We start from the raw sequence: 19450 nt of genomic DNA on the forward strand, positions 1-19450 counted from the left end.
CCTTCTATCTAGAAACATTATCTATTCCAAGGCGCATTGCTATTATTATTAATACCCCGGCTTTAGCTCAAGCTGCCTTTCAGGGCTGGTGAATTCAATAAATTAATTCCACGGGGTACCCATTTACCTCACCTGGGTTGAGTGCAGCAGTGTGGATAACTTCTTGCTGAAGGAAAACATGCCATGGCTAGGATTCGAACACAAGACCCTCTGTTTGAAAGGCGCGAGTCAGAAACACTAGACCATGACGTGCCCACACTATTGTGTGGATGATAGTACACTATTTATGGCAAAATTCTTACATCTAGAACATCTGTAATTAAATTAAAGGAAATATCTTCTTAAAATCAATTCCAATTTACTTATCATGCAAAATAATGACATATAGTTTGGTGAACATTAAATACTGTCCAAAGTTCTGTGCACTGTACGAGAGTTCTTCCAACTTTACTTCAAGAACACTAAGACAACATGTTCTCTGGACTACTTGCTTGGTCTTTCTGGCATGGGGATACGTATCTGGGTCTCCATCCGAGCTACACCCAAGCGTGCCTCAATCTTTGTTGATGATAGTTAATATTAAACATTTGGTAACCATCTCTCTTAGGCATGTACAAATAATAATATGTGTGTGTACGGAATTGGCAATCTTACCCCTGTTGGCAAACATATAATAATTTTCCAAGTAATTGTGCACTTTACAAGAGTGTCTTTAAAATAAAGTGGTATGTCGGACATCAACATGGACATTGTGTCTCATGGAATATTAACTAGCTCTGCATCACACGCCATGAACACCGTATCGTGGAAATAGGTTTTATTCTAAACCAAGCAATTTTGGATACGACAGGTTGAACACTTGGCAATCTTACCCCAGCTGGCATACATGAAATACTGTCCAAGGAATTGTGCACTTTACAAGAGTGTCTCTGAAATAAAATCTTATGTCTGACGTCACTACGGACACCATGTCTCTTGGAATACTAGCTAGGTCTGCACGGCATTGGGGCATCGGGTTCATCGTCAGATCCGTCTGTAGAGATACCTGTGATACGGTAACCCATGTTCATTAACATGACCTCCAAGGGGTCGGCTTTCATCCGCCTCTGGTTGGCTGTCGCTGCTGTGTCAGGTTCTGTGATGCAACGGTCATTGCTGCTACCATCCTGGAAGTGGCGATAAAAATATGAAGAATAATTAAATACCTGGATCAAAGTTCTTCAAATTGCTAGAAACCTTTACAAGGCGTCCCAGAGAAAAGAGGAAATCAGAGGAAATGTCACTCTTTATCGTGTCAAATTTATCATTTGTAAGGTACCTATACATTTTGTTTACTTCCTCACATTCCATTAGAAATCTCATAATTTGTAGCTGAATATACGTATTGCATATTTTTTCCCTGTACTTGTGTAACTCATTTTTATGCTACAAAGTTCAATTCAAAATCTAATGTTACAATTAAACACTGTTTATCGACTGACCTCAGGTCGAGGGCTCCATAACCTTACGACGGGGTCAATGCCACTGGTTGCTAGGAGACACGACGATGGATGAGGTTGAAGACAGTTAACAATGGAATCATCACCTCTGAGGACGCGAGCGATGTTAGTGGTCTTCCGATCCCAGATAAAGAATGAGCCATCATCTGAACCAGCCATGATGTACTGACCGTTGCTGGATAGGAATAATCATACGGTGGTATTTCTTCACTGTTGTACAATGCCTACTTAACTTGTTGTACCCTTGAGCAAATGGTAGGCTGAATGTCAAACATTCGAACCGTTGCACACAAGACGTACCATCCAAAATGTACCATTGCACGGTTTAGTTCATTGCGCTCAGTAAAAATGAAGGTGCAATATACATGTAAGCCTGCTGGCTAAATGCGCAATGCTGCCCAAGGTCATGTGCACTTGTGGGATTTTGCTTTTCGCTTTCAGTTTTTTTGCTCCCTTTTCATAGATTAATGCAGGGAAAAACTTGGGTTTTTTTCATATTTTCGCTAAATTCTGAGGCATTGTACAACACAAATAACGAATATTCTTATTCGTGCAATGGTGCGAGATTTCGCATTCGGTGAAAGAAAGAGATGCTCTATTCAACTCAGCTAACACCTTGTTGAATAGAGCAACTTTCACCTCAAGCGAAATCTCACACCATCGCACTCACGCCTATTCACTATTTGTATACTGTCTGTTTTCTTTCAAGATTATGAATAGGAAAGATTAACAAAAGGCATCTTTGGGAGTAACAGATTTGCCACCTTGCTTGATAAAGAGCGATTTTGACATATTGATAATGTTTCCAATTAAATGATTTCATTGATTATTATACTTTGAATGTTCCAAATAACACGGTATAATAAATAATGACACGGTATATGTTAATCTTCTACATGCAAGGTTGAATTTAATGTCCACAAAAATGGGGAATTGCATTTTTACATATTTTGAACATGAATGTACGTGACATACAATGTACATGTACATATTACACAAAAAGACAATTTTACATGAATTTATTCTATAGGCATAGAATAAAACATCACACATAGATTCGTAGTACAGGCAAGTTTGTTGAATACAGATAACTACATGTGGAATGGAAATGATTTGAACAGAAAAGTATACACTCAGAGCTGTATTTTGTATGATTTTTACAGACCTGCCAACCTCTGGGAATGAAAAATTGTATTTTGTGATAAAAAAAAACATAATTTTCCCCAAAAATGTATTTCATAATAAAATGCATGGCGTGCATGCTCATTCCAGCGCTCAAGCTGCATGCAAGCTAAAATGCGCAGTGCTCTTGCAGATGTAAAAAAAACAAAAAACATTGAAACATGTGCATATCTCACCCTGGTTTTAAGAAAATGATTGAGAAAAAAGAAAAGTTACCAGAAATTACATTGATGCAGTATTCATATTTGTGCAAGTTTTATGAAATAGAGACATATAGAGATGCTTTTTCTCAATAAATTACGATTTTGTTAAAACAAAACAATTTTTTTTTAAATCGTATTTCTTAAAGAAAAAGCCGATTTTGGTTGCAAAAACGTACTAAATACACCAAAAACATTGTTTTTAAGGCTCTGCATCAAGTTATAAGGCAAAAAAGTTGAAAGGTGAATGAGAATATTTAGTGCATACCTTCCAAAGAAGTTTGCTTCCTTGATATCAGTGGTTGTATTGCAGTGTCCACAGTATCTCTCTGTATAATCATATGCATCATTTCTGAGTTCTTTCTCCTTAGGTTCTACTGCCTCGCTGCTTGACGTCCTCGGACCATCCGGTGGCGAATCTTGCCAGTCTTGGTCACTCGGAGCTTCTGCACATAATAATTCAAACCATGGATTGAGAATGATGGAGAAACATAGTGAATACTACCATTTTTGTGATGACATATTCCTAAATGGCATGTAGTACTTGGTGAGCCATTCAACCCTGTAAAACCTATATTTAGTTTTGGTAACATGACCAAAGAGTGCTAAAACAATTATGATGTGAAGGATATAATTTTTTTCTTCATTATTCATTGGATAAATTTACATATTGTGCATCAAAATTTATTATGATCAGGTGCTTGTCACTGTAACACTTGTTGAAATACATTTTGAAAATGATAACTTTGCTCTAAAAAGTTCAGATTTCATCTTTACCTGACAGATTATTGAACATCCAATTTCGTGCAAGAAAGGGTCCCCAGGGGACCCTTTTCATAAAGCTGTTTGTAAGTTAAGAGCAACTGTAAGAAAGACTGGTGATCCTTTAATTCTTGTGGTCAATGATATTCACCATTAAATGCTGTCATTGGTGATTATTTAGCACATAAGAAAGGTTCATCAGCCATCCTTAACTCTTCATGCGTTCACCTGTAAACCCCCCTGTGTGTTGCATTATTTTAGCAGTGATCCCCTCTACGCAGTATAATACACTCTGTTATCTAACTTTTTATCTGATCATTTTGAAAGAAAATGTTGTGTAGCAAACTTGTAGAGTGTTTCCTTATCTTTCTTATCGTATATAAATTTATTGGATAAATTATGAAAAAATGTATAGTAAATTACATTTTCTAAATGCTTTCTCCTAATACTTCCAACAAAATTTGTGCCATGAGTCACAGACTCCTAACAATAAACCTGGCCATGGTATTGTTTGTGAGAAGGGTTTTATTGATTTTCTCCTCTCCTTTTTCAATGAACTTCCTGGCTGTGATCAGGATGTATTGATTTTTTTGGGAAAACTCAACGGTTCTGTAATTTGTAAACTGCGATAATCCATCGAACGCTAAACTAATGTCGCACGCGCGATCGATCGCTACACATAAACGGTATACACAAACGCTAGGCTATGCATCGTAACTAGGCACACTCAAGGGCATGCAATTGTTCGAAAAACAAAGGGACAGGGGACGTCTATGGGAAATGTGTGCTTGTGCAAAAATGCGAATGAAACACGCCTACGGATGTGCAATAATGCGAACGTAACGCATGAAGAGTTAAATCACTCTCAACTTATGAACAGCTTTATGAAACACCATCCATGACCTCATGGTTGCAGTCCATGGACTAATCCACTATCTACAACAAATCAACCACACATCTTACCATTCGTCCGTTTATCAGAGTTCGAAAAGACCGCAGCAGTGATGTCCCTCTCTAGGGCCTGGCACTCAGAATACTTGGCATACTCCGGAAACTTGGTCTTGAATGACTGCAGACACTGATGGGCCTCGTTGGACCAGGTGAGCTGAAGCAAGCAGCGGGCAAGACGGAAATGGGCCTTACGATGCTTAGCATCGAGGCTCAAGGCACTGTGGCAGTCACGAAGAGCTGCATAAATATCTCCATCCCTTCATATAAAGACGGTTAAGATGATATCTAATTAGGAAATACTTGCTAGTTCTTATGATGAAGAAATTGTGCAGGTTTAATGACAATGTGTATTGCGATGCTTTACATCTAAGGTAAAAGCACATCAGGGGCCTTGTTTCATAAAAGAGTTACAACTGTTGTAACAATAACTGTTGGCAACTACCATGGCAACAGGGCTCAGCAGCCAATCAAAATCAGGGTTACCATGGTAGATGCTATAATGGCAGTTTTACAACAGTTGCAACTTTATGAAATGGGCCCCTGCAGGTAATATGACCTGCATAAAGATCCCCATTTTTGCATTTCAATATGGTATGGGTACATGTAATTGATTAATCATAAATGTATATTGACTTCTTACTGTAAATGATTCATCTTGTACTACTTACAAACATCTCATAGAACTGCAATTCTTCAAACAAAGGCACAAAAAACTAATCGCAAATGGAAGCTGCACATTTCTATCATTTCCTTTGGGTATACATTCCTACTTAAAAATATGTTGAAGGAAGCAGAAGAGAACAGGATTCTCATTTCAAGCTTAAGACTCTAAATTCTTTGACCATTTAAAAAGGTTACATATCCCAAGTCCCCCCCCCCCCCCCAATAAATATATGATAATTGATCAATTGAATACTGCTGGTTTAATATCTAAGCAAATGCTGGCAAGTTATTACTAGATATTATTTAACTTTTTTTAAATAACAAAATCAACATTCACTTACCATCCTCGTTTCATATAAGCTGCTGCTCTGTTGCCAAAGAGAATGGCATGGTCTGAACACATGCTGATGGCCTGATTGTAGAGACGGATTGCTGAGGTATAATCCTTCTTATCACAGTAGAACTTGTTTGCTTCATGCTTCCATGCTTCTATCTTAGGAGGAAGTTCTTTGGTTGAGCTAACAGGGATGGGAAAGAGGAAAGATATTTCAATGTTATGCAGAATGGGGAAAGGAAGGAAACTGTAGAAACTAATGTAAATACATCAAGCCTTGGGAAGGCAAAATGGCAAAATGTTTCCATTTGTAATTGAAATATACATGTATTGCAGTAAATTGTAGTCAGTATCATGTATCATTTCCAACCAATTGTACCGTAAGGGCACTAGTATTCAACCCGTTTGGAGAGATTCCTCAAATATATAGAAATCTACAATTTACCTGAATTTCAGACCGGTCTTATTTCCAAGAGCAAATGCTGGTTATTCTTTTTCCTTTATTTTTTTCTTCAACCAATCGACTGTGTGCGCGAGCGATGGAATTATATGGCTTTTGGCACCAGTATTCAATCCGTCGGCACTAGTATTCAACCTAGCGATGAAAGATGGCCCTGTCTCTTAATCTACCCTTGTCCCATCCGACTATGGACTAGACCATTTGAGATGAGACCAAACAGGGAATTAATCAAAGCCAGAGACTTACATAGATCTAGATCTAATTTAGCAATCTCAACCATTTTGAGATTTGCTATCTATCCTCACTAGGTTGAATACTAGTGCCATTCAGTGCAAAAGGCCATCGCCGCATAATTCAATCCTCCACGCATACAGTCGACAGATTGATAAAGAAAATACCGACAACAGATTACCCTGGAAATAACAAAGGTATGAAATTAAAATAAATTCCCTATTTCTAAATATTTTTGGAAATATGTCAAAATCTTTGAATTATGCCGGGTTGAATACTAGTGCCCATACGGTACTTAGCAACTAAAATCACCACCACCCAGCAGATTTGCTATCATCATCATCATCACCATCCGATCCTTCTCCACCATCACTCACCCTTTTCTCCTACTTGATGATGCATGTGACCTAGACTGATGCCTCTCACTGTGATGTGAGTAGCCCGCCCTCGCATCCGAGTCTTCCTTCTTCATGCCATTGGTTGGCTGGTAGAGACCATTCATCCCATTGGCTGGGTCTACTGATGATCCATTCGATGATAATGCTTCCCCTATGTGCTGTTGGACATCTAGCCAATTTAAAAATTAACATTAACATGACAATAATAATATCAACCTGTGAATAAGAAATAATCATTTTAATGCTTAAAGAGATCATACAAGGGGGACAGGGAAATGCTCGTTGGTAAGTTGTTGAATGATCCTTATTCCTTTATCAAAAATAACTTTAAATACACAAAAACAATTTAAAAATGTAAATTAACCCCCACCCAAAAAAAAAAAAACCGCAAACAATAAACAAACAAACATTGCCTCAACATGGAGGACTGGCACAGCTACATATGAAATTACATGTGTATCATCCATACTTATACATGACACCAATGGCAGCATCAATCTACATATGTAAATATCATTTATGAAATAACAATAATGATATTGCAAATTATATAGATTCTACATATCCACTTTATCAATTTCCACAAAGAAAAAAAATATGTCAAAGAAATCAATACAGTTTCATACTAGGCAATAATGACATAACAGAATATAATGTCAACAACATAATGCTGTCACTATTTATACCACGGCATTATCATGATTCTTCTGAACGGCTTGGAAACTGACTAAACATGAATACTCAAATATCTTAAGGAATATCAAACTATAGTGAAATCCAAAGACATACCTTTACAAACACCATTTGTACAATATCCATTGGCACTTGGAGCTGGATAATCACCAACATTATACAGTCTTGGTTTCTGCCTATTGTTTACATCAAACAGATATACTTGTTCTCCTCCAAGGTTTGCTAAAAGTTCATGACCTGTAGGGCCAAAGGTCACATAGGTCGCAACCAGTGACCTATATCTTCTCCCTCTCTCCTCCTCCTTGACAGGTAAATGACCTGTTTAAAAAGAAAATTAACAAATATGTTTCCACCATCTTATATTCATATAATACATTTTCATTCAGTGAACTCTGTCCATGAATCAATCAGCCTGTTATTACCAAAAACACTTTTAAATATACATAAACAAAGAATTTAGGGATACAGAAATAAAGATTTGAAAATTGGCCGAATAGTCCGGAGAGAATGTTATCATATTCATAAAGAAAATTAGGTAAATATGCAGATTTAAAAGTACCATACACAACATTTCATGATTTTGGACTCATCTTGGAAAATTTAAAAGGTAAGTCAAACTGTATGAAAGTAAAAAAATATATATATATACTTTTGCTATTGTAGTGATATTCATCAGCACTGATTAACAAATACATGTAAATAATCAACAATGCCATAATATCACAATGTATACATTACTTCTTTTGTCTGATACAAGACTAAATTAATTGAACAAAGAAGCCTAGAAACTCACTCACATAGTTGGCTTATCATGAGCATTGAACCCTAAACCTTCTCACCTGCTATGAAATATTGCACACATCCCCTTGGCACTTCACCATGGTCATCTGGTTCAGGGGCCGGGGTCCTCCACGCTGACCTCAGGACCTCTTCTCTTGAGAAGTGAACGGCATGAGGGTTCAACATTCTAATGTCGTAAAGCCTAATGAATGGATCACTAGCCCCAACTAAAAAGAGAAGAGAAATATTTTTTCAAACATCATAGATCAAGGAGGCAAATCATAAGTAATAACATAGTTTTATAGTGTTGTAGTCTATTCTGGTTATAGTGCCCTCCCCTCAAAAAAAAGCCTTGAAATGAACTGATTGAAAGCCCACTACAATAGAACACAGATCAAACAGGGGAAAATATATACGTGGAGCGTGGTGACCCAGTGGATTAGTCTTCGGACTTTGAGGGTCGTGGGTTCGAATCCCAGCCATGGAGTAATTTACTTCAGCAAGAAACTGATCCACAATGTGCTGCACTCAACCCAGGTGAGTTAAATGGGAACCGGTAGGAAGTAATCCCTTAAAAAGCTGTGTGCACTATGAACGCCTAGCTTAGCCGGGTAATATAGGAGCGCCTTGAGCACCTAACAAGGTGGATATGTGCGCAATATAAATACCCTATATTATTATTAGTAGTAGTAGTATTATTATTGTTATAAAATTGCATCATTCAAGGGGAAAATTGTAGTGTGTGCTGGTAATAGTGAATGTTGCATCATAAAAAGAGCCAATGGGAAATACCATAACATAATCAGTCTTTTGTATATCCGACTTCTCTCCATCTTCATTCTTACTTCACTTCATTAACTCCTCATGCCCTGATTTTTTTTCATATAGTAATACAACCTTTCACATCAACTACAAAATTGAGACCAATCACTTCAGGAAGATCTGTTTTCTTTTTGCTTTTTCCTTTCCTCCTTTCCTTTTTCCCTTTTCTTCCCCTTTCCCTTTCTTTCTTTCTCCCTCCCTTTTCTTTTTTCCCCCGTTTTTTTTTTTATTTTTCCAGTGAAATTCCCTTGCCCCCCCACCTATTACGCCACTGAGGAAGATCCTACATAAAAAATTCAGGACAAATCCTTTATTGAAATTGCCATAATTAGCCCTTTTTATTTATATGACTGAGCCCTACTTTTCTTAAATTTTTCTTCCCTTTATTAACTACTCATGCCATGATAATTTCAGAGCATTACACCTTTTCATATCAAGCACAGAGTGGAATCTAACCATTTCAAGAATGTCTTGCAAAGAAGATGTTGGATGTAAATACACTGTACATGAAGGAAATAAAGTTTGAATTCATTACCTGCTAGCTGTTCAGGTCTGTATGGGTTGATTGCAAGGCACTTGCATTCCCCATGTTTGCCAGTGTAATAGTTGAGATTAATAAGAACATTGTTACAGCTATCATTACACAGGTGGGGAGATCTCAGATCAAACTGCCTGAAAACCAATCAAAACAGATAAAAACAAGAAAACAGATAAAAAGACAAGTTTATATCCATTTCAACACAAGGCGTAGCATACATGCCATACAGTGAATAGGCAGACTAATGGGATGATCACATATCACATGTTGGGTTTGCCCCTCAAGTTGGATGCAATAAGAGCCCTCTATTTCAAAGTTTGGCCTATTTGATTTCAATGTGTTTCGACAAGGCACATATTGCTATGGTAGGCAAGCAAATCAAAAATATATTGCAAATCGTAACCCACTAAAAGCCAACTAGCCAATTTCTATAAAAAAAAGCCTTTGATTGCATCCCACTTCAGAGACAAACTGCAATGAACCACAACCTATAAAGCGAGGAAAGTATGATCTTCCTTTAATAATTATTCTTTTTACTAGTCTATCAAGAATGATATATACATTGAGCCAATTTAATTCTCTGAATACATGTATATGCAGCCAAAGGGCTGGAGTTCATTGATATGAACGAAAAGTTGATTTTGATTCTTGTCAACAAGGTAGCACGAACATTGAGCAAGACGTCCAAACTGAGTTGCTAAAGGCCATGGTCTGTGATAGCCTTTGACAGGTTTTAGTAATTATTCCCCATTCAGTCACATCACGCATAATAGGCGCAATGCCTTGTCCAAAAAAAATTTTCTACTGGGCATTCACAAAATTTGCAAATGAAAGAAAGAGAAACAAAACTACATGCCTTATCGTCCCATCTTCTCCTGCACTCCAGAACATGTAGGGAAGGTTGGGCACCACTGCGAGTCTTTTGACACGACCTGCGTGGCAGCTAAAGGCATACGTAGTCTCACCCCTAGGCACGTTGTGAACCCGGACTTTGCAGTCAGCAGCACCGGTGGCTATGGTCTCATCTTGAGAATTTGGCAAGAACTGTCAATGAAACAATGGAGGATTTCTTTGTTGAAAGATTACATTGCTTCACTGCAACTGCATTTCCACTGATAAATATCCTTTATGGAGATTGACTTTTAAACAAAGGCTCTGACTATCTGCCTCTCCTAATACATTCATTTGTACATTTGCATTATTTGTTCTATATGTTTTCTATATCCCTGTCTATATTCCTTTATATCTGTGTGTATATATCTATATTTCTATATGTTTTTAGTGAGAGTATTGAACAAACGAAATAAAATAAATGAAATGAGATATAAATTGGGCTGCAGAAATTTCTTGCACATATGCAAAAGACAATCTTAGTATATAGTAATGATTAGATACCTCATTGATTAAAATTTCATGTATAAGAAATAAAAATATTGCTAGACATGAAAACAGAAACCATCACAACTTTCACTTGAATATCAAAATTAATAAATTTCTTGTACATATATGCCTGGTGTTGATTCCAATGCTTTATGCGAGGATGGCTAGAGTTTAAGCAACATCAACAGAAATGTCTCTTCATAACAACGTGATATTTTACCGACTTATTACTTACTTTAAGAGAAAAGATATTTCCAAGGTGACCAGTACGGATAGTTGTTAATTTTCTCCTTCTGTGAGGATCCCATATCATAGCAGTAAGATCGTCTGAACCACTTCCTAACAATCTAAAATTGTTAAAAAAAAGACAATAATAACCATGTTTTCCAATGTATGAAATATGAATTACTGTCATGTTAGAAATTGATTTTCCAATGTGTCATTAGGATGTTAGCATTATTCAAGTTCATGTTCAGTACCGTGAACGTCTGCAATCTGCCAGATGTCATTATCTATATTTTATTCATAATTATACACTGACTTATAATGGGTTCAAAGAATATTTCATCAAGAGAAGCTTAACTTATTCATATTAATCATCTTCATCAAATGTCATGGAAACTATTAAACGAATTTCACAAGAATTTTGTCTAATGTACCAAATGAAGTGACAGATTTAATGATTTGATAAGAAATAACATGTACAAGCTGATGTCAAAATCTAGCACATCTATTAGATTGGAACAAGTGGAACACCTCCGGCAGTCTCGCCTGCTATACGCGATTCATATAGCAACAGAGCTGACTTTGAAAACAGCTATTGAATACTTATTTACAAAAGAAAACACTCATATGATGATAAAATACTATGTCCATTGATCCAACATGTTCTTTGATCACAATCATGTGACCTAAGACGTGTGCAAAACATACTTGATAACCATCATGTCTGTTTCATGAACTACATGTACATGTGTAGATCCATAAACTTTATAAGTTATGGTGCCAATTCAACAAATACCCCCAACACAGCCAAAGTTCATTGACTTTTTAATAATAAATTACCTTTGATCTTGGTCATGACCTGAAACACACACAGGATCAGGGATACATGGTTAGTTTTACCTACAAGTCTCATGAACTAGATCAATAAACTTTTAAAGTTATGATGGTAATTCCACAAATATCCCCAACATTATAAAAGTTTGTTGATCCTACAATGTAAATGACCTTTGACCTTGGTCATGTTAGCTGGAACTCTGGCAGGATGTTCAGTAATACTTGATTACTCTTATGTCCACGTTTCATGAACTAGGACCATATACTATCTAAGTTATGATGACATTTCAACAGGTGGAATGCCTCTGGCCGTCTCACCTGCATCACGCGATTCAACATAGCAGCAGTGCTGACTTTGAAAACTACTATAACTCGCACAAGATGTTCAGTGGTACTTGGTTACTCTTATTTCCACGTTTTATGAATTAGACCAATACACTTACAGAGATAGGATGGTAATTCAACAAATACCCCCGATGCGGCCAAAGTTCATTGATCTCACATGACCTTTGACCTTGATCATGTGACCTGAAACTTGCACAGGATATTCAGTGATACTTGATTACTCTTATGTCCAAGTTTCAAGTCAGATCAATAAACTTGCAAAGTTATGATGGTAATTCAACAGATACCCCCATTATGGCCAAAGTTCATTGACCTTTGACCTTGGTCATGTGACCTAAAATGTGCACAGAATGTTCAGTGATACTTGATTACTCTTATGTCCAAGTTTTATGAACTAGACCAACATACTTCCAAAGTTATGATGGTAATTCAACAAATACCCCCAATTCGGCCAAAGTTCATTGACTCTAAATGACCTTTGACCTTGATCATGTGACCTGAAACTTGCACAGGATGTTCAGTTATACTTGATTACTATTATGTCCAAGTTTCATGAATCAGATCCAAAAAATTTTAAAGTTTTGATTGTAATTCAACAGATACCCCCAAATCGGCCAAAGTTCATTGACCCTAAATGACCTTTGACCTTGGTCATGTGACGTGAAACTCATGCAGGATGTTTGGTGATACTTGATTAACCTTATGTCCAAGTTTGATGAACTAGGTCCATACATTTTCTAAGTTATGATGACATTTCAAAAACTTAACCTCGGGTTAAGATTTTGATGTTGATTCCCCAACATGGTCTAAGTTCATTGACCCTAAATGACCTTTGACCTTGGTCATGTGACATGAAACTCTAACAGGATGTTCAGTAATACTTGATTAACCTTATGGCCAAGTTTCATGAACTAGGTCCATATACTTTCTAAGTTATGATGTCATTTCAAAAACTTAATGACGCCGCCGCCATCGGAAAAGCGGCGCCTATAGTCTCACTCTACAATGCAGGTGAGACAAAAACTTAACCTTGGTTAAGATTTCAATATTGACGACGCCGCCACCGCCGGAAAAGCAGCACCTATAGTCTCGCACTGCTATGCAGGCAAGACAAAAATAGATATTCAAGATGTAACTTAAGTATTGAAAAGACCTCAATATGCAAGGATATGTTGGTAAATCTGTGAATATTTCATAGATTGTAATACTTACGATCCTGATTCATTCCATTCTAAACAATTCACACATCCATTGTGACCCTGAAAAAAATACAAAATTTAAATTCATCACATAACAATATCTGCAAGCATTATTTAACAACATGCTCATTAAGAGTCAAACTTGTTGACGAACGTATTATCATTTTCACTTAGTGTACACTAACAGGTACAGTACTCATCATTTTAAAACATGATTTGCAGAAAGAAAATCATAATTTGATCTACATTACTTAATACTGAACATACAGTAGCCAGTTTTTCAACTAGCGATCCAAAAAGTTCTCTGAATAGCTTTACACCTCCTTCATATGTGTATCGAGATGAATTACAACTTGTTTGGTGAATTTATCCTAAGACTAAATAAAAGAAATACATGGATTTGAATAGACTCTTACCTCTAACTCATGTTCCAGGCCAAGTCTATTGATGAGTGTTTCATTTACATGATGAATCTGTTGAAATCTCCTTACAGAAATATCCTACAATCAGAAACAAGAATGAAAAGCTTTAAAATCACTCAAAATAGGAGAAAGGGCAACAATCTACACTGTATACAGGTTACACTTTATCTATGAAAAATTGGGAAAAAATAATTCATTATTTTGTCAGGTAAAAAGGGGGAAATTATCCTGGCATCTGACTACAATATCTTTTTTTAAATATTGAATGCTCATGTCCACTACTGAGAATGTGGTCTGTGAAAAAATCTTATTATTTTTTATGACAAAAACTAATAAATAAAATTCAAAATCAAGATTTTTTTTCATTAGTATAAATCCAACTACTCTTGTAAATTTTAAGGTGTTCCTAAAACAACATTTGTAAACCAAAATGTTTAAAATGATGCACTTCTCATATACATTAATAAAATCAGAAGAGCTTAAGTTAAACCACAAGATAGCATACCCCCTCCTTCCCCACTCTCATTACTAGTACTTAACTGCAAATTTTCTTATGAATAGAATTGACTCGTTTGACATGTACATAATTATTATCTCTTGTATTATGTTTGTTTATGTAAATTACCATACTGTTTTTATTTTATGTTGCCCATAAAAATAAATTACGCAGTGACAACTTGTCAGAGCTCCAAGGCAAGTAACACAAAGCTCAGCCATTGATCTAACAGTATGTATGCTTGATTGCACTGATTGCATATTGAATGTTTGTATTGTACATTGTCAGCTGGATATCAAAGCCATGTATCTCAAAATAATAATAATAATAATATGTCCATTTATATAGCGCAGTTACTATGTGCATATACTCAACTGCGCTTTGATACTTGGTATCATATTATTACCCCGGCTGTAGCTGAGCCGCCATATTAATAGGCGCTAAAGCGTTCAAGGAAAAATCCTACCGGGTACCCATTCACCTCACCTGGGTCGAGTGCAGCACAATGTGGATAAATTTCTTGCTGAAGGAAATTACGCCATGGCTGGGATTCGAACCCACGACCCTCTGTTTCAAAGTCCGGAGACTAATCCACTGGGCCACAACGCTCCAGTATCTACTATTGATGGACATCTCATACAGAAACCCAGTATCTCAGTACTATAGCAATGGTGGCAACCTCATATTCAGACCTGCCAACCTCTGGGAATGAAAAACTGTATTCTGTGATAAAAAAACTGTATTTTTCCCCAAGAAAGTGTATTTCATTATAAAATGCTTGGTGCACCCATCGCGGTGCTCAAGCTGCATGCAAGCTAAAATGTGCACTGCTCTTGCAGGTGAAAAAACAACAACATTGTAACATACACGTGTACATGTATATCTTCACCCTGGTTTTAACAAAATGATTGAAAAAAAAAACAAGTTACCTGAAATAACAATGACCTAATAACCATATTTGTCGACGTTTTATGAAATGGAGACATATAGAGATGATTTTTCTCAATAAATTACGATTTTGTAAAATGAAAATATATATTTTGTTTTTAACAAAAAACATATTTTTAAAGAAAAAATGTACTGCCGTATTTTGGTTCCAAGACCGTACTAAATACCCCTAATTTGGCAGGTCTGCATATTGTCAGAAAACAGCTTCCAACTCCGAACTTTATTCTAAGATAATGAAATGTGATAAATCTATTACAAAAGAAAGCTATTTTTCAACTGTACTATAGGGTTTTCAAATTCTGATACAAGGTTTCACCAGCCCACTGAGGATTTACTCCCGTCACTTACCCTAATCTCTCTTCTCCTCGCATGATGTAAGACACTAGATGGCCTGGTGTCCATGGTGATGACCCTAAATGACCTCTAAAGTGACCTCATGAACTCTACCATCTGATCCATATGCCCTGTAAAATACAATTCAACATAACTAATAAATAAATTTTCAAGCAAAAAAATGATATCGCTACTGAAATGAATAATCACAAGGAGCATTTTCTGTAAAAATGCTTAGAAGTAAATAAAACAATCCCCGCCCCCCCCCAAAAAAAAAAAGACAAATTAAAAAAACAAGCATGTATATTTATATAGTGTTTTGTTATATTGTTTGTTGGTGTCAGATGCACTGGGCGGCCTCCAGTACAGGGCCAAGCCAGGGATAACATAAGCGACCCCAAAAACAGGTAAAATATATATCTTTTTCAAGATAGGGCACATTACATAAGAAGGGTGTCAAGAACACTACAATAATGAAAAAAAGGTATCTACATGTATTTGCTAAGAAAGCTATGTGTTTAGGGTCAAATTTGTAAGGGTTAAAAAAAAAACTAAAATGTTTTAGAAAGGATCATTTCTGCCCCAACAGTTAACACTACATGTTTAGAGTACCATTTGTGAGATGTGTGGGAGACTGGGAGGTGGAGTGTACTAAACCCAATGATGTACATATGTAGATAAAGGTGACACCGATGACTGACATCTGTGACATAACAATTAAAATATCACTGTACTTGTTTAGGGGTTAAATTCAGGGAATACTTGCCAAGGTATCGTTTTGTTTCCAATACATGTTAAGGGTAGGGTTTCACACGCCAATACTTGTTAAGGGGTGTATTTTCAGAACATGGAAAATACTTGTTTAGGGTGCTTTTTGAGACCCCATGATCGCCCATGGTCGCCCATGGCCAATAAATATGATTTATGATATTTATCGGCCGATGCAAGTATTGTACGAGTCATGAAATTTATCCGCCGATACAAGTATTTTGTAAAATATAAGTTGGCACTACTCATGATTTTGCTGCCCTCTATAGACGCGTCGCTAGGATGCAATCACAAAGAAGACAAGATGGCGAAAATAACATCTGTAAGTAAAACGCTCCTCTACTTTTAATATTTTCACATATTTTATTATTGTAACATAAAAACAAACAAGAGTAGGTTTAAAGTTGCAAAACCTAATATTTTAGGATATCGAGTATTTTGGAGCAACATTGCTGTCTCCAAAATACTCGGTTTGAGTGGGACAATGCAATCCTGCCCCAGGCTCCATGGAGAGTAAGCCTTCATAATCAGTAATAACTTTTACTCTCCAGGAGCCTCCAGGCTACTGCTATCTTAAGTAACACAGTAGCTTAGTACTAGCCCGGTGGGGTCACTCAATATGACTTGGGGACCGCATGACCGTTACCAAAATCGCGGGAAAAGGGGTCAATTTCACGGAACGTCCGCAGACAGAACACTCCTCAAAGTAGTGAAAATAGGGGTGCTCACCGTCCTCGATCTGATGGAAATAGGGGTCAGTAAAAAGGGGAGAACAATTACGGGAAGTAAAATCCGTCGCCGAGTCACCAGCCGCAGAGGGCGCGCGCATCATGCTCGGTATCTTTATATGGACAACTCTACATTCATTTTACAAAGAATTCTACTTTTCTTATTTTTCAAGAAAAATAAAGTTCTTTTGGATTATTGTATCAGTATGACATGGCTCTTGGTCATCTTTAAGCACTGAGCACTCTGACGCCTGTGTTGCAATTTCCTCTAATGAGGAAAGGGTGTAAATGCCATGTCCTTGAAATACGGTAAATAGGGGTAAATTTGCAAAATGGGCAAAAGTGTCCTTACAATCTTATAATTAGGGGTGTTTCAATGTACATTTTACCGCAATTTTGTCCTTGTTTTGCGTGAAAATAGGGGGGTAAATTTCACAAAATGTCCTTGAAATTGACTGCAATAGGGGGTCACTTGCATTTGTGGTAACGGTCATACGTGTCCCCCTCTGCGGCTGAGTGACCCCACCGGGAGTACTAGTTACTTCAGCCTCTCCACTAGACTTCACTACTGCTACACTGCGCTACACCTACCCAAAATTTCTCAGTTGGCAAAATTCACTCTCTGAATGACAAAGTGTGTCACTTTTTGCGTTTAAACGCAATATGTCAGGTCAAAATAAAACCTTACGTACACTTAATCTAACATAACTCAACTTACATTCCTCACTGTCTCTCACCCCTTTCCCTTTCTTGCAATCTATCTAATCAGTCTCAAAATCAGTGATTTAAAGCCAGTAGGCCTAGCCAATTCCTCGCACATATAATTTACTGCCAAATCAAAAACATCGCAAACGCAAATTGCACATACGTCACGTGGGGATCGTAGGCATAGCTAAAAGATCAAGAATATTCACAAGTATTCTTTAGTTAGATCAAATATCCCAATAAGGCAATATTATAGCCAGGAATACGACATGTACGAACCTTCAGGCTTCGCCTGAGGTAAGTACAAGTACACTCCATTATCATGACCCTTCAATTATCATCTGGATGATCTGGCTGTACATCCACAACTCATGTTCCATACAGTTTGCACTGAAACTGTGAAAGTGACACCGACATACAAGGGCGACTTCTCGGTCGACAAACAACAACACTAACAGACAACAGTTTTCCTTCACATTTTATTTCACAGCAGAACAGCACATAAACGTGCTTATATTCCTCCATTGTAATCGATACACAAACTCACAATCACATAATACTTACACAATAAAGTTTTCAGCAAGCTGATTTCTCAAACGACGTAGATCCTACATGCATACGACCTCTGAGATGACAGTCAAGTCAGCTCATTACACTACATATACAATGCATTGATAAAGTGCAAGTCGGTCAACCTGCTGAAAAGAGGCAAAACAAAGCTACTGCGCATGCCCAAATTCATTAAAGGGTCAACCAGCTGATTTTGCCGAAGGTATCTTTGATTAAAAAAAAATGTAACGTTAGATGTGTCAATTATGCCTTGATTTGGAAATTAATTCGAATTCCTTTAAATGCCTGTATTAGCTAACTGAGCTAGTTAAGGTGCTTCCGTTCTGTCATACAAGGGAGTTAAAAGCCTTTGTCTCACTGTCAGAGGGGTGGGGAGGGCCCGGGGGAGGGGTGCCGGGTGGATGCTTAATTTTGCTGAATCCAACAGATCGGTGCGGAAGGAGCCAAGGAGTCTCCCCCCAAGCATGAAAACTATAGCAAAATTGTACTCGTTGCTTCATAATTCTGAAGAATATCCCACTCACCGTTCAGGGTACAAAACAAGGTGAATATATAAGGAATATCTTCATTTCAAGGCCTTTTTAAAATTATTATTTCGAGTTTTAATTAAATTAACCATGAATATTGTGGGAACCAGAGTTGGTCACCATGCAGTGTATGTTCCACAAAATTTTGCATACTTGTTAACAGAATACCAATCACACCAATAATTAGGTTTCAGGAAACCTTTATAATAGTAAACTATTTCTAACAAAGATTACAGGTTAAAACTAAGTATGCAGATATTAACAGATTTATGCAATTCAATGATTAATGATGATGCTTAGCTATTTCTTCTTCTTCCCTGATTTTTTGTTTCTTCATGAGTGTCCTGACAATGATTATCTGTATGACGTAAGCTCCTAGCTGTCTTTGTATAGACCTACCCATGATTCCGTCCCGTCTATGCTCCAGTATACAGATCATAATATCTAGTATATATAA

At 36.9% G+C, this 19450-nt stretch overlaps 1 protein-coding gene across 1 annotated transcript; it reads right to left on the reverse strand.

Annotated features, from left to right (window-relative positions):
- Positions 1-147: 147 nt before the first annotated feature.
- Positions 148-18574, reverse strand: LOC121413311 (WD and tetratricopeptide repeats protein 1-like). Its single transcript, XM_041606090.1, has 15 exons — positions 18461-18574; positions 15711-15826; positions 13913-13996; positions 13510-13556; positions 11129-11240; positions 10366-10557; positions 9511-9643; positions 8213-8380; positions 7470-7691; positions 6660-6849; positions 5599-5775; positions 4607-4851; positions 3150-3327; positions 1482-1674; positions 148-1166 (listed from the first exon to the last, which is right to left on the reverse strand). The coding sequence occupies exons 2-15, from the start codon at positions 15762-15764 to the stop codon at positions 984-986; spliced, it is 2178 nt and encodes a 725-aa protein (XP_041462024.1). The 5' UTR covers positions 15765-15826; positions 18461-18574; the 3' UTR covers positions 148-983.
- Between the last annotated feature and the right edge of the window lie 876 nt (positions 18575-19450).

The sequence above is a fragment of the Lytechinus variegatus genome, chromosome 4 (assembly GCF_018143015.1).
Source record: "Lytechinus variegatus isolate NC3 chromosome 4, Lvar_3.0, whole genome shotgun sequence".
Lineage (NCBI taxonomy): Eukaryota > Metazoa > Echinodermata > Echinoidea > Temnopleuroida > Toxopneustidae > Lytechinus > Lytechinus variegatus.